General features: G+C 53.6%; 1 protein-coding gene across 6 annotated transcripts in view; it reads right to left on the bottom strand.

Annotated features, from left to right (window-relative positions):
- The window catches only part of ALMS1 (ALMS1 centrosome and basal body associated protein), a 60,333-nt gene that overhangs the window by 19,732 nt on the left and 21,317 nt on the right, over positions 1 to 19,284 (bottom strand). For 5 of the 6 annotated variants that reach the window (XM_059845588.1, XM_059845584.1, XM_059845585.1 and 2 more), the window contains exons 5-10: positions 16,526 to 16,691; positions 13,434 to 14,753; positions 11,869 to 11,999; positions 4,206 to 6,888; positions 3,210 to 3,326; positions 2,037 to 2,201 (exon numbers count right to left, since the gene is read on the bottom strand). In XM_059845588.1, coding sequence (XP_059701571.1) covers positions 2,037 to 2,201; positions 3,210 to 3,326; positions 4,206 to 6,888; positions 11,869 to 11,999; positions 13,434 to 14,753; positions 16,526 to 16,691 — 4,582 coding nt within the window. The remainder of the gene's footprint in view (positions 1 to 2,036; positions 2,202 to 3,209; positions 3,327 to 4,205; positions 6,889 to 11,868; positions 12,000 to 13,433; positions 14,754 to 16,525; positions 16,692 to 19,284) is intronic. The other variant, XM_059845590.1, reaches the window with a different exon arrangement.

Below are 19,284 nucleotides of genomic sequence, written 5' to 3'. Positions count from 1 at the left end.
CTTCCCATACAAGGGCAATGTTTATAAACTTGTGTAAGAGGCTTCCTCCACATCCTCCTGACAAATGAGATCAGGCTTGGGAATGCCAGGCAGAACTTTGCTATTCCTGGCTTTTTAGAAAGTTACCAAGAAATGGAAGGAATGTAAACAGGCAAAAAATAAAAATAAGTTTGTATAGAGAAACTTTTTTTTAAAAAATACATAACTTGCATAATTTTAAGCTCTAGACAAGCTCTGTGGGTAGAGGTAATCTTTTATTAGATCATCTAAAAATATGGTTGAAGAAGTCAGGGAAGATTTAAGACATTCAAGTCTTTCTTCTGAAAGCTTCTTCAAAGTTCCAGCTGCCCTGGCTGCCTTCACAAAATATGCTTTCTCCTTACAGTTCTTTTCTTACCTGGGCCTTTAGACCATCACAGCAATAAAAAAAAAATCCTAGGAGATAATTTTATGTTAACACTTTTGTTCCCCTCTCATTTTTATCCAGGTTATTGATGTGGCAGCCTTACATAATCATTGAAATCTTCCTGTGCAAATAAAAATTGTCTTCTGGAAACATCAAAATCTCTCCATTCTGAGAGGAAAAGCTTCAAAGAAAAGAATGCCACCTGGCGTGAAAAATGAAAATAATCAGATGGAAACCCTATCAACACATCAGGACAGGAGCCACCAGGACAGCAGCTGCTGCAGGAGAGATGCAGCCACCAGGAGTGGTCTGGCTCCAGCCACGTGTGTGCAAAATCCAGCATCAGGCACTCTCAGCCAGTGTTGTGCTGTGCAAAGTGTCCAGGGGATAATTTCAGCTGCTGCCACCAGAGCCAGTGTGGCACCCAGGCCTGGGCTCAGCCTGACCCCCCTGGGGCAGCATCCTCAGCAACCAGAGGCTGAGTGCAAACCCTGACCTTCCTCCCAGGGCAGCTCCTCCAGCCAGGCAGGGACAGGGCAGGGCAGGGACAGGGACAGCAGCACACTGAGCTGGAGCTCCAGGACACGCAGAGCACAAAAGGAACCTGAAGTGACATCACAGGACAGCAGTGTCCCTGGGCAGGGACAGCCCCAGCCCAGCTCACAGAACTCACAGAATGACCAGGTTGGCAGAGACCTTCAAACCATCGAGTCCAGCCCAGCCCCAACCCCCCAGCTCACCCCTGGCCCCCAGGGCCACCTCCAGGCTTTGTTAAACACCCCCAGGGATGGGGACTCCACCACCTCCTGGGCAGAACATTCCAGAACTTTCTCACCCTCTCTGTGAAAACCTTTTCCCTGCTATCCAACCTGTATTTCCCTTGGCACAGCTGGAGGCTGTGAGCTCTGGGTCTGTCAGTGCCTGCAGACAGAGCCCAGCCCCAGCTGAGCACAGGCACCTTTCAGGAGCTGTGAGAGTGATGGGGGCACCCCTGGGTCTCCTTTGAGTCACCCCCAGCTCCCTCAGGGCTTCCTCTCAGGGTTTGTGTTCCCAGCCCCTCTCCAGCCCCCTCTGGATGGGCTCAAACATCCCAAAGTCCTTCCCAAGCTGAGGGGCCAGAGCTGGGCACAGCACTGGAGGTGTGCCCTGCCCAGTGCCCAGGGCAGGGGCAGAAGGACCTCCCTGCTCACGGAATCCCAGCTGGCTGCAGCCACAGGGAATTCCTGACAATCTCTGGAGGCACAGGAATGCCAGCAAATACTGATGGCCAAGTTTTCCATGGAATCCTGCAATGGACTGGGTTGGAGGGACCTGAAATCTCATCCAGTGCCACCCCTGCCATGGCAGGGTCACTTCCCCCTGTCCCAGGGTGCTCCCAGCCCTGTGCAGCCTGGCCTGGGACATTCCAGGGATGCAGAGTCCAGAGCCTGCCAGGGAAAGCTGGATTTTATCAGTCAGGGAGAAGCAGAAAGACAGGAAGAGAAAACAGAGTCAAATCCAGCATTTCCTGGCAGACCCAGCAATGTCACCGGGACCGCGGACCCTGAAATGTCAAATCTTTTGCTCTGACTTCCTCCACATGTATGAACACACAGAAACAATCACCAAATTAAATCCACATTCTAATTACCTGAAGACTGTTCCAGAGGTGTCCTGTGCTCCTCAGCCCAGGCCAGCTTAGGCCTGTGACCATGGCCTGTCCCTCTGTGCTGGGCAGCTGCCCTGCCTGGAGGGGGCTGATCCCCCACACCCCGCACTCGGGCCAGGATCCCTGGAGCAGGAGCATCCTCTGAGCCTGCACAGAGAGCAGTGTGAGTGCAACAGCAAACTGGGAGAGCAGACACACAAATGCCACAATGAACCAGCAATCAGGAGCCCTGGCAGTGTCCCAGGCCAGGTTGGACAGGGCTTGGAGCAGCCTGGGACAGTGGGAGGTGTCCCTGCCATGGCAGGGTGGAATGGGATGGTCTGTAAGGCCCTTCCAACCAAACCATTCCATGACTCCATGGTCCTAGCCCTGTCTCAAGCTTACAAACCCAGAACTGTCCCCAGCAATTTCTCATCCCTGCCAACCCCACCTGCTTACATCCCATGGATTTCCTGCACTCAGCTCCCTCAGCTGCTCCCCCTGAGCTGAGCCCTGAGTGCAGCAGGGACTGGGAAAAACAAAATGTATTTTTCCATCCTGCTGTACATTTTCCTAGAACCTTGTGCTGCTTCATTTGCATAGTGAATTTTTATATATGGCATCATCATTTCTGCAAAACAACAGATTTGCATCACATTTGTTTCTCTCATTTTGGACACGATTCCCCAGATAAACTTGAAAAAGGTCAAGGGCAGGGAGACACCTAAACCATGCCCAGCACAATTTGGGGCTGTAGTGACTGATCTGGCACTGCTGGATCAGCCTGATCCCTTGGTCACCACTGCTGCAATTCAGGAACTGGACATCTCTAACATGAGTTTTGTCTACAGACCAAACTCTGGGTATTAAAAAGCTCTGAGTGAAACCAACCTGCAAATAAAACCTGTGATAACCTGTAACAAAGCCAGTGGTCCATTCTTTGCAGGATAAGTGGCAGAGATCTGCAAGGATCCCAAGTGAGCAGTAATTCCCAGAGGAAAGCAAGGGATGATCAGGCTGTAAACACTGAATTCTGCTCCTTTTCCCTGCCAGAGTGCAGCAAGAACCCCCTCCCACCCCAGAAAGGAGAGCAGAGCCCGCAGGCAGGAGCTGCCCACGTGGCTCACAGAACATTCAGCACAGAACATCCATCCAGCCTGGGCAGAGGTGCAGTACCTGAGTGGGAGCTGGCTGTGCTGGCCTCGGGCTCCCTGCTGGCTCCTGCTTTCTGGAAAGGCACATAATACATGCCAGAGCTTCCTGAGGGCTTGTAGGGCAGCAGCAGGGGCTGGGCTGGGGGAACAAGGCAAACAGTGAGCTGGGAACCCCTCATGCAGCAAGGCAGGGCCTGGGCAGGCTGCTCAGGGTGTTCCTGCTGCTGAAGCCCGAGGAATACCCTGTTCTTTAGCAACAGGGATTGCTTTTTCCTTAGCTAAATTAAATTAATTGCATTTTTTAATCCCCACCCACAGGTAGAAGGTTATCATCCCTTACCTGGAAAAACAGCTTCTCCTATTCAATATTAAAATGGTCATCAGGATGGCAAACAGTGACTTACAGAAACATCTCCTGTACCCACAGAGCTCCCAGCTGATCCCAGCTTGAGGGAATCGCTTTAAAGGAGCAGGGATGTGTCCCTCAAGTCAATGAAAGCAACAATAGAGCACCAGTACCAAACACCACTGGGGTGGGAAACCCTGTGAACATCCACATCCCCCTGCTGACAGATACCCCAAACCCTGCAGCTTTCTGTTTTATTCTATTAAAAGCAGCAACGTGCAGATTTCCCTCTAATTTTCTGGTGTTGACTAGAGAGTAAATCAGTAATCAGATCCAGCTCTCACTGAACTCTAAGTGAATCAAATCAAACCACCTACACACAAACACCAGAAAATATTCTCCAACCACCCTTGGACACAAAGGATTCAGCTCTAGAGAAACCTGAGCTGAATCCCAACTCTATCCGTGCAAACCCCTCCTGACAGGGCTGAAAAACCCAAGTTTAAGGGTCAGGTTTTTCCCCCACATGAGCAACTTCAAATACCCAAATCATCTCAAGGATGTTATTTCCACAAAAAAGCTGGGTTTGGTTTTGGGCTTTCACATTTATCAGTACCTTGGCCTTGTGCAGGCTCAAGTGCACAGACACCTGTAAGACAGGAATTTGCTCACCAGGCTGCCTTGGGAAGGGGGGAACCTCCTTGTGGGGTGGAGCTGCAATCCCAGGAGCTTCAGGGGCGCTGGGGAGCGACGGCTGCAGGGCAGCACTGCCCCCCTCCTGGGGATCAACACAGATCTCTGCTGAGAACGTGGCTTTTGTAGGACTTTCCGTGGTGATCTGCGTGGCAGCATCAGAGGTCCTTCTGCCAGGTTTTGCAGGAGGGGCAGAGCTGGGGATGCCCTGTGCACCCCGAGCCCCCGAGGCCTGGAGCTTGGCTCTGGCCCTGCCCTGCAGCAGCAGCTCCTGCCTGGGGGAAAGCACCCGGCTGGGATCTGCTGGGGCCACTGGCTCAGCTGAGCTGGGAATACCATCAGCAGGAGGGGATTTAGGAACACCTCCCACTGAAGCTTCTGGAGCTGCTTGTAAAGGCACTGCCTGAGCCTTCCCTGGAGGTTTGTCCCACACCTTGATCCCATTCCCAGCACTGCTGGCACTGGGGTGATGGACCCTGGAGGAGAGGGTGATGTGCACACAGCTCAGGAATCTCTTCACTGGTGATGAGGGAGCCTCAGGTGTGGTGGATAAAGCCTCATCTGCAGGTAAAGGGTGAGCAGGACCCAACTCCTCCCTCACAGCCTCTTCTGGAACCAGAGGCAGCTCATCAGGGCTTTTCCTCCCCTCTGCCAACACCTCACTAGGGCCCTCCAGCAAACCCCTTTGTGCAGCTGCTCCTGGGCCCTCTGAGCTCTCCTGGAGCTGGGTGTGGCCAGGTGGGATCTCCTCCAGCTGGGATGGGCTCAGAGGGGGAGGTTCAATGGATGGCTTCATTTCCTGGCTGAGCCCCCCGGCCCTGGCACTGTGTCTGTGCCCCTCAGCCACAGCTGCGGGCAGGACCTGGGGCTGCTTGGCACTCAGGGTCTGTCTCTTCCCAGCCTGGATGCTCCCGGGCTGCTGGGCTGTTTCCTGAGGAGCTGCAGCTGCAGCCCTGGCAGCAGGGGCAGGAGGAACCTCAGCAGCACCCCCAGTGCCAGCCAGCGTGGGGCAGGGGGGACAGCCCTGTCTGACAGCTCTGTGCCAGGGCTCTGTGCCCAGCCTCTGCTCCCCAGGCAGGATGCTGGCCAGGCTGGGGCTGCGTGCCAGGCTCTGGGAGCACAGGGTGATGGAGGTGCTCGGCTTGCCCAGCTCCCCCCAGGCCTGCCCCAGCTCCCCGTGGGCAGGGGGGGCAGCTGCAGGGCTCCCTGCACGGGGGTCCTGTGCCAGAGGGGCACGGAGCTCTGCCATGGCACTGGGGTGCCCCACGGCCGGGTGCTGGTTGTGCTCTTGCAGCTCAGCGGTGTTCCAGGGCTTCAGCTGCATCTCCTGCAGGTCAGCAGTGTTCCAGGGCTTCAGCTGCACGTCCTGCAGGTCAGCAGTGTTCCAGGGCTTCAGCTGCACGTCCTGCAGGTCAGCAGCACTGCAGGGCTTCAGCTGCACATCCTGCAGGTCAGCAGTGTTCCAGGGCTTCAGCTGCACGTCCTGCAGGTCAGCAGCATTGCAGGGCTTCAGCTGCATCCCCTGCAGCTCAGCAGCATTGCAGGGCTTCAGCTGCACATCCTGCAGGTCAGCAGTGTTCCAGGGCTTCAGCTGCACATCCTGCAGGTCAGCAGCACTGCAGGGCTTCAGCTGCACATCCTGCAGGTCAGCAGTGTTCCAGGGCTTCTGCTGCACGTCCTGCAGATCAGCAGCACTGCAGGGCTTCAGCTGCATCCCCTGCAGCTCAGCAGCATTGCAGGGCTTCAGCTGCACATCCTGCAGCTCAGCAGTGTTCCAGGGCTTCAGCTGCACATCCTGCAGGTCAGCAGCATTGCAGGGCTTCAGCTGCATCTCCTGTGGCTCAGCAGCATTGCAGGGCTTCAGCTGCACCTCCTGTGGCTCAGCAGCACTGCAGGGCTTCTGCTGCACATCCTGCAGGTCAGCAGCATTGCAGGCCTTCAGCTGCATCTCCTGCGGCTCAGCAGCACTGCAGGGCTTCAGCTGCACATCCTGTGGCTCAGCAGCACCCCAAGGTTTCAGCTGCACATCCTGCAGGTCAGCAGCACCCCAGGGTTTCAGCTGCACATCCTGCAGTTGAGCAGCACCCCAAGGTTTCAGCTGCACATCCTGCAGGTCAGCGGCACTGCAGGTCTTCAGCTGCACATCCTGCAGGTCAGCAGTGTTCCAGGGCTTCAGCTGCATCTCCTGCAGGTCAGCACTGTTCCAGGCCTTCAGCTGCATCTCCTGTGGCTCAGCAGCATTGCAGGGCTTCAGGTGCACGTCCTGTAGCTCAGCAGTGTTCCAGGGCTTCGAAAGCTGCACATCCTGCAGGTCAGCAGTGTTCCAGGGTTTCTGCTGCACATCCTGCAGGTCAGCAGCACTGCAGGGCTTCGAAAGCTGCACATCCTGCAGGTCAGCAGTGTTCCAGGGCTTCAGCTGCACATCCTGCAGGTCAGCAGCACCCCAGGGTTTCAGCTGCATGTCCTTCAGCAGGGAGGAATCCCAGGGATCAGCTCTAGGGAATGGTGCTGCTGGTGGGGAGCTGGGCTGGAGCAGCTCCCGACTCCTGGAGAGCTGTCCATGCCTGTCCCTGGGACACCTGGGAGCCTGGACACTGTCCAGGTCCTGCTCCTGCTTCCTCAGGTACTCAGAAGCTGCTTCCAAACCACAGAGCCAGGGATCCTGAAAAACAGAGCACAGTTCACAGGGGTCACGTGGAGAACGTCCCACCCTGGCCAAACCTGGACAGGAAAAGCCAAAGATGAGAGCTGTGACCACCCAAGAGTTTGTCACCAGGAAGGGAGGGAACCCAGCTGGTAAGGAACTAATTAAACTTTACCCTTTTCAAGTCACCATTCCCAGCCATTTGCAGGGCCAGGGCTGGTCCCAGTCCACAGGAGGGGCTGCCCTGGAGCACGGCAAGAGCAGCACTCACCTGAGCTGAGATCTCCTCACTGGATCTGCCCTGACTGAACAGAGTCACCCCAGAGCTGTTCCCAGCCCTGGCAGGAGCCCACAGAGCCTGCACACCCCGTGCCAGGAGCAGCAGCTCCCCCTCCACTGCCCTCCAGTTCTGGTCCCAGTTTGGGGCAGGATCAGAGGGGGAATGCTGGCAAGGGACAGGACACAGACACAATTCCATGGGAAGCCACCCTCCCCCCACCATGTCCCCATGTGTGTGGGGCTCAGGCCACCACCCTCCTGTGCACAGAACTCCTGAAGTGGCCTCAGGCTGCACCAGAGGATGTTTAGAAAGGATCTCAGGAAAAATCTCTGCCTGGAAAGGGTTAGCAGGCATTGGAACAGGGAGCTGGTGGCGTCACCATCCCTGGAATTGCACAAAAATGTGTGGATGAGGCACTTGAGGATACTTTGGTGCTGAACATGGTGGTGCTGGCTGATGGTTGGACTCAATGATCTTGGAGGTTTTTTCCAGCCTGAATGATTCCATGATTCCAACCACCAACATAAATTTATTCATTCAAGTGTAACTCAAAATTCCAACACTTCCACTGGAGAGAGTAAATCTGAGATAAATGTGCTGCCATGGAGATGGGCCAGATAAGCTGAATTAGAGAAAAAAGACACAAAAATCTAGGTTATATTTACTTTTTCCTACTGATTGGGCCAACTGTGGAAGCAGCAGAATGTATTCCAGTCATGAAGCACCACGGGCCCTTGGGTGATTATATCCCCATCAACCACTGGGAATTTGGCAACAAAAAGCAGTGGGAAACATTTCTGGTGTAAACCAAACATATAAACAAGTATTTCACAAGAGCTTTCCCAGCCTTTCTCCATCCCAGATGTCCTGACAGCAGCAACTACTCCAGCAGGGCCTGGATCACTATCCCACTTTTCTACTCCTTTATGGGTTTTAAGGCAACAAATGGGATTATTTGGCATTTCCTGCAGCCAGGAGGGCCTGTGGAAGAGCACAGGGACAGGGAGCAGAGCTGTGCCAGCACAGGGATGATCCCAAGCCTTCTCCTCCCTGCACCACGTGCCAGTTCAACGGCCTGAGGTAATCCAGAGCAACTCCCACCAGCGAGAGCAGGCACAGAAGTTGTGATAAACTCATCTTCCCAAGCCTTTCACATGTTTTATTGTGCCTGTTATGTGTCATCCTTCCAAAAAAGCTCCCTGTGCCATATGATCCACAGGAGCCTGCAGAGCAAATTTAGAGCTACAACTCCGTGAACTTCCTGGAGAAGTGAGAAAGCTCAAGGAGTGGAAAAGTACAGCAGGGAGTGGAGGGAAACACTGCACCAAGGGGGAAGGAACTCACAGGGAAGGGAACAGGGGGCACTGGCACCCTGAAATACAGGGGGGGGGATCAGGTCCTCAATTTAGGAGGAAAATCCTGAGGTTGAAGGTGCTGGAATTGTGTTTACATCCAACAGCAGCTCCAAACCTGGCATGGCAGGGACACCTCCCACTGTCCCAGGTGCTCCAAGCCCTGGTATCCAACCTGGCCTTGGGCACTGCCAGGGATCCAGGGGCAGCCCCAGCTGCTCTGGGAATTCCAGCCCAGCCCCTGCCCACCCTCCCAGCCAGCAATTCCTTGCCAAGATCCCAGCCCAAGCTCCCCTTTCCCAGTGGCAGCCATTCCCTGGCTCCTGTCCCTCTGTCCCTTGTCCCCAGTCCCTCTCCAGCTCTCCTGGAGCCCCTCCAGGCCCTGCCAGGGGCTCTGAGCTCTGCCTGGAGCCTTCCCTTCTCCAGGGGAACATTCCCAGCTCTCCCAGCCTGTCCATGTTGAATATTCCAGTGGGTTTGAGCCCTCCAGAGCACTCCAGGCCACGTTTGCAGCCCCTTGCTGTGCTCACCCCAGGCCCCTCCTGAACCCTCTGCTCAGCCAGACGTGGGAAAACCACAGGAAAGGTGGAAAATCTTCCCAAGAAAAACATCCCAGAGAACTCCCCCAGTGTCCTGCTCCTTCCTCTGCCCACAGACTTCACACACTTCCCATGGCTAACAAGGAAATGCCAAGAAAATCCAGTGGCACCTGAATTCCTGGAGCTGTCACCTCTGGAGGCGAGGAGCAGAGCCTGAACATCCCCAAAGAACATCTCCCAAAGAACATCCCCCAGAGAACATCCCCCCAGAGAACATACCCCAGAGAAATCCCCCCAGAGAACATCCCCCCAGAGAACATCCCCCAGAGAACATCCCCCAGAGAACATCCCCCCAGAGAACATCCCCCAAAGAACATCCCCCCAGAGAACATCCCCCAGAGAAATCCCCCCAGAGAACATCCCCCAAAGAACATCCCCCCAAAGAACATCCCCAGAGAAATCCCCCCAGAGAACATCCCCCAGAGAACATCCCCCCAAAGAACATCCCCCCAAAGAACATCCCCCCAGAGAACATCCCCAGAGAACATCCCCCCAGAGAACATCCCCAGAGAACATCCCCCCAAAGAACATCCCCCCAAAGAACATCCCCCCAAAGAACATCCCCCAAAGAACATCCCCCCAAAGAACATCCCCCAAAGAACATCCCCCAAAGAACATCCCCCCAGAGAACATCCCCCCAGAGAACATCCCCCCAGAGAACATCCCCCCAGAGAACATACCCCAGAGAACATCCCCCCAGAGAACATCCCCCCAGAGAACATCCCCCCAGAGAACATCCCCCCAGAGAACATCCCCCAGAGAACATACCCCAGAGAACATCCCCCCAGAGAACATCCCCCCAGAGAACATCCCCCAAAGAACATACCCCAGAGAACATCCCCCCAGAGAACATCCCCCAGAGAACATCCCCCCAGAGAACATCCCCCAAAGAACATCCCCCCAGAGAACATCCCCCAGCCTGCTCCACAGGCATTACACCAGACCCTGCTGCAGGAGTTGTTTGCTCAATCTTCAGGAACAGTTTGTCCTTCTCGGTCTTAAAAGTTTAGAAGGAAAATGTCTTTTCCCAATCTTTGTTCTGCTCTTTTTAAGTCCATGCAAGGCACTTTGGCTCTAGAACTTCCCCCCTTATTGTACACAAGAGTTCCCATTAAATTTACAGGAGCATATTTTGCCTGGCTATGTTTTTTTTTCAGTGCAATCTGTATTTTTCAGTGACAGTGTTTGTCTTGGAGGAAAAAGTACATTTATCTTAAGTACAATAAAAAAAACCCAGTGACCTTCACTCTGCAAACTCAAACCTTTTTTTATCTCAAATTAAAAACATCGCAGTGCAAAAGTATCTTCGAGATCAAAGCACGAGGTGCTGGGGTTGAACTAAAGCAATTTCTTGGAGCTTGGTTTGCAAAATTATGGTGAATTTCTTCTTACTCTAAATGGGGACAAAACAATCCCCAGCTGACACTGAGTCACAGAAAGGTAAAATCCTTGGTTCCACACTGCATGGAGTTCCTTCTAGGGACAAGGCTGTGACCAAACAAAATCTAAAAGCTGGGGGGAAGACCTTTGGTGCCTCTGGTTTTGTGTTTGTGTTTTGCTTCTGTTTTATAAAAAAATCTGAATTTTAAGAAACGTGAACTTTAAAAATATTAAATAATATTTATAACACTATTATAATATATTTAATACTATATATGATGTAATATATAATATTAAATTTTACCTATCATTAAAATATATTATAGTATCTTTATAATTTATTTATATAATAATTATTAATAAAATAGCTACTTTCTTTTTCCCCAGCTGCCCAGAGATTCTACCAGGCCAGAAATACCTGGGAAGTTTGGCCTGATGGCTCTTGGGAGCTGCTGTGTCTCCTCCCAGCACTGCTGATCCAGAGAAGCTCTGAACACAGAGTACTCTAAAACACTGATTGTCACTTCTGCTAATGCAGGGCTTCTAATTAAAACAAACAAACCAACCCCTGCTGCTTTTCCTGGGAAGCAGGCAGGCTGCAGGAGAAAACAGGGAAAAAATCAAGGGAAAAAATAAAGAGGAAGCTCTTCCTAAAGCTCAGGGCACTTGTCTGAACCACCAGTCCTTAAAACCTTGCCCTGATCACCCTGGAGACCAGAGCAGCACCAGAAATGGCATTTAAAGAGAAAGCAGAGGTAACACACTCCTGCTCAGACCAATTCCAGCCCAGACATGCACTTTATAATGAACAAGAAACACTCCAAAGGAGATGCACCAACCATGGCAGCTCCAGGGCTTGTTCTCCCAGACAATCAGAGCTGCAGAACCTCCTCAGCCCTGAGCCCTGGCCCAGCACCGACACCCCCATGCTCCCCCAGACACTTCCCAGCTCTCTGGAGAGCATCCTGTGACCAGCACTCCCTGGTTTCCCCTGGCATCCTCACCTGCAGGAGCTGCACAGCAGCCCCTTCCCCTTCCCCTTCCCCTCTCAAGGCCAGCTCTGGTGGCAGTGCCCACAGACACTCCCAGTGCTGAGGGTGCTCCCTGAACTCCAGGAGGACTTTCCCAGGCACCATCAGCACCTCCACAAACATTCTGTGCAAAGAATTCCTCCAGCCAACCCAGGACCAGGAGCTTTGGGCACTTTCCCACAGCAACACCAATCGTCCCCCCACACCTCTGTCCTTCACACCTTCCTCTGGGACATCTGCAGCCAAGTGTCACCCCCACGGCCAAACCACCCCAAACTGCCTGGGAAAACATAAAAACCCCATAACCCTCCAAGGGCAGGAGCAGCAGCATTTCCCCAAGCTGAGCTGGTTTGTACCTTGGCTGGTGCAGGTTCCCTGGTCCTTGGGAGCAGCTCTGCCTCGATTCCCTCCATCCTGAGCTGGGGCTCTTCATCCCAGTCTGCCCCACACTCCTGGGACTGGCTGGCCAGTTTCATCTTCACCCAGGCTGCCAAAAACACAAACCAGGAGAGCTTTCCTTTCCCATTTCGTGTATGAGAGCAGTTTTTAACTTAAAGTCAAAGTTGTGCATCTCTGGTTAGCCCAGCAGAGAGAACAGAGACCACACCAAATTCCAGAGCTCCTGGAATAAGCAGGAATACAATGGCAAATGGCTCCTTGGATCATTTATTTGGGGAGATGGATCCAAGACTCTTCCCTGGTTCTGTCATCCCCACAGTCTCAGAGCTCACTCACACAATCCCTTCCCACATTCCTGACTTAATACCTGTGTGGACAAAATAATTCCTTACAGTGATGTCAGGAAAAGGGGGTTTTCAAACGGGAAAAGCCCAATTCTACCCAGTTTCATCACAGCACAGAAGATTCCCCAGTGTCCTGCTCCTTCCTCTGCCCACAGACTTCACACACTTCCCGTGGCAAACAAGGAAATGCCAAGAAAATCCAGTGGCACCTGAATTCCTGGAGCTGTCACCTCTGGAAGTGAGAGGCAGAGCCTGAACACGCCGAAAGAACATCCCCCAACCTGCCCCACAGGCACTGCACCAGACCCTGCTGGAGTCAGGAGATCCCTGGGAAGTGTCCCCCACTGAAGCCCTGTCCCGTTAAAGGCTCTCAGGGCTCTGTACAATAATCCCCTTCAATGATCAGAGCCTGAACATTCCCAAAGAACATCCCCCCAAAGAACATCCCCCAACCTGCCCCACAGGCACTGCACCAGACCCTGCTGGAGTCAGGAGATCCCTGGGAAGTGTCCCCCACCGAAGCCCTGTCCCATTAAAGGCTCTCAGGGCTCTGTACAGTAATGCCCTCCAAGCGGGGAGCAGCCTCACCCTGTCACTGACACAAACCCTGACCCAAACCCAGCCCAGGCCGTGCCAAACCCACCAGAGAGCTTTAACCTCGGATGATCCTCTCCTGCTCCTCGGTCCCTCCCACAGCCCTGACCCCAACCCACGAGAGGCACTTTAACCTTGGATGAGCCTCTCCTGCTCCTCGGTCACTCCCACAGCCCCTGACCCCAACCCACTCCTGACACAGCCAAACCTACCAGAGAGCTTTAACCTGGGATCCTCCTCTCCTGCTCCTCGGTCACTCCCACAGCCCCGACACAAACCCACCCCTGACCCAGCCAAACCCACCAGAGAGCTTTAACCTGGGATCCTCCTCTCCTGCTCCTCGGTCACTCCCACAGCCCCGACACAAACCCACTCCTGACCCAGCCAAACCCACCAGAGGCGCTCTCACCTCGGATGAGCCTCTCCTGCTCCTCGGTCCCTCCCACAGCCCTGACCCAAACCCACTCCTGACCCAAACCCACCAGAGGCACTTTAACCTCGGATGATCCTCTCCTGCTCCTCGGTCACTCCCACAGCCCTGACCCCACCCACCCCTGACCCAAACCCACCAGAGGCCCTCTCACCTCGGATGAGCCTCTCCTGCTCCTCGGCGCTCCTCAGCACGCGGCTGGCCGAGATCCCGGGGCCGGCGGGGCCCAGGAGGCGGCGGACACGGGCGGCCAGCGAGTCCCCGCTGCTGCTGCCGCTGCTGCTGCCCGCCGGGCTCCGGGTGGCTCCGGGCCGGCTCGGGACAGCCCCGGGCCGGCTCTGCACCGCCCCCGGGGCACTGCCCGGCTGCCGGGAGTGCCCGGCCCTCCCCAGGAGGCTCCTGACCCGGGCACTGAGGGAATCCCCACTGCTGCTGTCCTCGCTGCCCCGTGTGCCTGCTGCCCAGCCAGCCTGGCTCCAGGAGCCCAGGGAGCCGCCCAGGCCGGCGGGGGCACTGCCCAGGGGCTCCAGGGGACGGGGATGGCCCAGCTGTGGGGCCGTGCCAGGGCCCCGGTGGCCGCTGGCAGCGCTCCGTGCCAGCCCCACACGGGCAGCCTGGCTCCTGCCCACGCTGCTGCTCCCTTCTGGCTCCGACCTCCCCGCGGGTTTCCCTGCCCTCGGCTCCCGGGCCAGTGCCCTCAGCCCTTCCCTGCGCTGGGAGCTGACAGCCAGGGGGTGCCCCCATTCCAGCGGGCAGCTGGCAGAATCCAGAGGGTGCATGCCCAGCCCCTGTCCCCGCACGCCCCTCGGGGTCACAGCCTCATCCCACGGCAGTCTCTTCTGCGGCTCTGGGATCCAGTCCTGGCCTAAGCTGGCATCCTTGGGATCCTCCTCCCTCCCAGCCAGCCCCGGGGGAGTCTCCCCAGGCTCCCTGCAGGAGGCTGTGGGGCACACAGGGTGGCTCCAGCTGGCAGCGAGACCCTCTGCCTGCGCCAGCAGCTCCCGGAGCTCCTGCAGGGCTCCAGGGCCCATCAGGGATTCCCTTTCCTGGCCCTGGCTGCTCTCACTTCCCACCCCGGAGCTCGAGGACGCCCTGTCCAATTCCATGTCATTCCCCAGCCCGGACAAAGCCCCCAGAGCCCATCCCTGCTGGCTGCTGCCCGAGCTCCTGGACTCTGGGTCAGCAAGGGCACCCCGAGCCCGGGGACCCCTGCCCGAGGAGCAGCTGGGCAGGTCCTGCTCTGCTCCAGCACACCCAGGGGATCCCTCTGTGCCACCTGGGGCAGCCTCCTCCAGCTGGGGGCCTGGCACACTGCCCTGGCTGCCTGGGGGCTCCCCAGAGAGCTCCCGGGGGGACAGCAGGTCCTGCTCCTGCTCCGAGCCAGCCTCGGAGCCCACGGAGAGGGACACGCTCAGAGGGGACACATCCGAGCCAAAGCTGGCCTGGGACATCTCAAAGGCTGGCAGCAATGCACCTGCAAAGGAACAGGACACAAATGAGTATCTGGAGGCTCCAGAACACAGCAAACATCCCTTCTTGTGCTACACAAAGGGAGGGAAGAACTCAAATACTGGAAAATAGTTCAGGTGCTGTCCTTAGGATGAGACTTGAACCAAGATTTCCATGAGAATTGTCTCCTGAAAGAAATCTCAGGAGCATTTCAGATAAATATCAAACAAAATAGAAACTTATCAGAGAATTAGAGGATATCTAGAGTTGGATGGGATCATCCCTCCAGCCCCTGGCCCTGCACAATCCCACCCTGTGCACCTGGGAGCAGTGTCCAAACCCTCCTGGAGCTCTGGCAGGGCTGGGTGCTACAAAAACACACTAATTTGGATGATGATGATGATGGATGGATGGATTTAGAACAGATCTGGTCAGTTATAAAAACACTGACAACATTTCATCACACTGAACACACCAAGAAATACCAGAATGCAAAAGAAACCCAGAATTATTCCTCTCCCAAGAAGGAAAAGTCTGGTCCCAGTCCTTCAGTCTCAAGACACAAACCATCTCCTTCTGAAGGACTCTTGGAAAAGAGAAACAAAGGGAATAAAGGCCCTGTGTGCCTGCCAGCTGCCCCACAGCCACCCTCCTGAGCAGGAGGCAGCTGTGCAGAGGTTTGAACACCTCCCAGTGCCCAGACCTCCTGCTGGCATGGCAGAGATGGAGTGCCAGGAACCCCCTGAGCCCCGGGGCAGTGGGGTCTGTGCCCTCCTGCTGGAACCCTGGGCACCGAGGCTTTGACACTTTCTGGGCTGGAAAACACTGACCTCAAGAGAACACCACATCTGGCCTGAGACTGCAGAGAAAGCTTCCAAAATTGCATGATGCAACTCAGAGCATGAGGGTATCGTTTAAATAAACAAACGTAATGTCACAGAGCAGAAAACTTAGAGTTTAAAATTTTAGTAATATACTGAAAAGTTTTATAGAAGATATAAAAATATACAGTAAAGCTTTAGTAATATAGAGTAATTATAGTATTATGCAGTATTTAGTGTATAGTATTATTTAGTATTTAGTCATATGTAAAACAAAAGCTGTAAAACAGTAACTAAACTTTCTTCTTCACCTTCTTCATAAGTTTAAGTAATACTGTGTAATTAAATTTAAAAGTCCAGGTTACAAAACACAAATAATTAGTTATTCATAATAACTGAACCAAATAATTATTAGTTAATTATTAACTAATTATAATTAGTTCTACAATATATAACAATTATAATTAGTTATATAATAATATATAAAAATATTATTAATAATATTAATTCTATAATAGTATAATACAATAAAATTATTTATTATTATAAATAAAATAATAATATTATTATATATAAAATAATTTATTATTATATAATATGTAATTATTTTAGTTATCTAATATATAACATACATTATTAATATTAGCTCTATAATAATCTACTACAGTAAAATATAATATAATCTGATATATTAATAATATTATACAATTATATATCACAATTTTGATTAGTTATTAATAATAACCTAATCCAGTAATCATTAGTTTGTTATTAACTAATTATAATTAGTTATAATATATAACAATTATAGTTATATAGTAATATATAACATATATTATTAATAATATCATCTATAATATTAGATATTATATAATGTAATGTAATATAGCAGTTATAATTAGTAATTAATAATACCCTAAGCCAAGCAAATAAGCCCCAAAGCCCGCTACCCTCCCGTGCCCCAGAGCCCCCATACCCTGGGCCTGCTGGGGGACCCTGGCTGGGGAGGCCGTGTGCAGGGGGGGCTGCAGGCTCCTGAGCCCCCAGGGGGAGAACTCCAGCTCCCGGAGGGGCCCGCGGGGCACGAAGGGGGCCAGGATGGTGCCAGGGGACTGCTCGATGCCCAGGTTCCGCAGGTACACCTGGCAAAGGCAACAGCAACAGTCAGCACTGAGGGCAGGGGGCATCCTGAGCTCTCCTGGGTCAGGAACAGTCAGCACTGAGGGCAGGGGGCATCCTGAGCTCCCCTGGGTCAGGAACAGTCAGCACTGAGGGCAGGGGGCATCCTGAGCTCCCCTGGGTCAGGAACAATCAGCACTGAGGGCAGGGGGCATCCTGAGCTCCCCTGGGTCAGGAACAGTCAGCACTGAGGGCAGGGGGCATCCTGAGCTCCCCTGGATAGGAACAGTCAGCACTGAGGGCAGGGGGGCATCCTGAGCTCCCCTGGGTCAGGAACAGTCAGCACTGAGGGCAGGGGGCATCCTGAGCTCCCCTGGGTCAGGAACAGTCAGCACTCGGGGCAGGGGGGCATCCTGAGCTCTCCTGGATCAGGAACAGTCAGCACTGAGGGCAGGGGGCATCCTGAGCTCCCCTGGATCAGGAACAGTCAGCACTGAGGGCAGGGGGGCATCCCGAGCTCCCCTGGATCAGGAACAGTCAGCACTGAGGGCAGGGGGCATCCTGAGCTCTCCTGGATCAGGAACAGTCAGCACTTGGGGCAGGGGGGCATCCTGAGCTCTCCTGGGTCAGGAACAGTCAGCACTGGGGGCAGGGGGGCATCCTGAGCTCTCCTGGGTCAGGAACAGTCAGCACTGGGGGCAGGGGGGCATCCTGAGCTCCCCTGGATCAGGAACAGTCAGCACTGAGGGCAGGGGGCATCCTGAGCTCTCCTGGGTCAGGAACAGTCAGCACTGAGGGCAGGGGGCATCCTGAGCTCTCCTGGATCAGGAACAGTCAGCACTCGGGGCAGGGGGCATCCTGAGCTCCCCTGGATCAGGAACAATCAGCATTGAGGGCAGGGGGCATCCTGAGCTCCCCTGGATCAGGAACAGTCAGCACTGAGGGCAGGGGGGCATCCTGAGCTCCCCTGGGTCAGGAACAGTCAGCACTGAGGGCAGGGGGGCATCCTGAGCTCTCCTGGGTCAGGAACAGTCAGCACTCGGGGCAGGGGGCATCCTGAGCTCCCCTGGATCAGGAACAATCAGCACTCGGGGCAGGGATGGATCAGAACAATCAGCACTGAGGGCAGGGATGGATCAGGAACAATCAGCACTGGGGGCAGGGATGGATCAGGAACAATCAGCACTGGGGGCAGGGGGGCATCCTGAGCTCTCCTGCCATGCTGGGCACTGCAGCAGTGGGCACTGCATTGCCCAGGGCAGGCTGAGCTCCAGCCTTGCCTGCTGGAAACTCCATCTCCACACAAACACAAAGGGTTAAAACCACAACGGTTTGGGTTCAAACCACCAAGGTTTGGGTTCAAACCACCAAGGTTTGGGTTCAAAGCCTTCTCCCTCCCCCCTCGGCTGCTGCTCAGGAAACACTGGCAGGCTCAGGAACTCCAGGCAGCAGCAGGGAACTCCTGGTTTTTTAGGACAAGTTTGGTCAAACCCTCCAGGCAAATAGTTGGGAGCACTTCTGTCAGAGCTGGTTTACACACAGACGTTATATGCAGGAAAAAAACAGCCAAAATTTTCCTTGGCTTCATCACCTGCAGGGCAAATTAATTTCAACTCATCCACACTATGTCCTAAACCAGCCAGGAAAATGAAATAAATCACCTCACACATCACAGCCAGCTCCATTTCCTATGACTTTATCATAAACTGCCACATTAGCAGCCAGATAAGTGACCTGATCTCCTTTCCCTTCCAGGATTTATGGGAGCAGCATTCCTCAGAGCCAGGCTGGAGAGTGTGTAATTATAGCCAGGAACAGAAGTCATCTCTCTGTCTCATGAATTTCATTTCAAACACCCTCCCTCCAATATTTATATTTGTTTCACCACGGGTTTGCAGAGACAACCGAGTGAAAAGAGCTTCCAGAGCACATTCCCAAAGACCTGGTGATTATGGAGTCATCTTGTGAGAGGAGCAGCCTCTTACTCAGAGGATAATTACATGTTTGTCATTACCATAAATCTGCATCTCATTTGCCCACCACTCCCAGCTGTCAGTGCCCTGAAGGGGCTGCACAGGGCTCTCCCCTGGCTCCAGCCCCATCAGGACAAACCTGGGTCAGCCATACTGCACAGAAAGGAGGGTGGGCATGAAGAGCCTCTGGAGGCCCTTCGTGAGGAACACATCAGGAGTTCAGAACTGAGGCCTCAGAAAGTGGAACAGAGTGAAAAAGCAGAGCGAGAAAATCACAGGAAAAAAGCAGTTTCATTTCCAAGGAGTTGTGTTGGGCTTGCTGCTCCTGCAGAGCTGGGGGGAGTTCAGCTCTCCTCACTGAGCACCTGACAGGTTTGGACAAGGAGAGCCTGATCTTTGAGAGAGCTTTCCATTCTCTCTTGTCCTGCTCCCCTGGTGGTGGATTAAGCCTCTTCTGGCCCAGAGATGGGTAACTGAGAGGTGTTTTAAAACTTTGATTCCATTTTCAGTCTGATGAGAAGGGTGAGACAATACAGATATTGTAATTCACGCCATCCCAATCAGAACCCAACCATTTCCTAATTGCAATACACTCTAAGTGTTTCTTGGCCTGTCAGCTTTAGCCACACCATGCTGTAAATGA

This window comes from Haemorhous mexicanus, chromosome 4, assembly GCF_027477595.1.
Source record: "Haemorhous mexicanus isolate bHaeMex1 chromosome 4, bHaeMex1.pri, whole genome shotgun sequence".
In the NCBI taxonomy this organism is placed as follows: domain Eukaryota; kingdom Metazoa; phylum Chordata; class Aves; order Passeriformes; family Fringillidae; genus Haemorhous; species Haemorhous mexicanus.
This window is presented reverse-complemented; position numbering and strand designations above follow the sequence as displayed.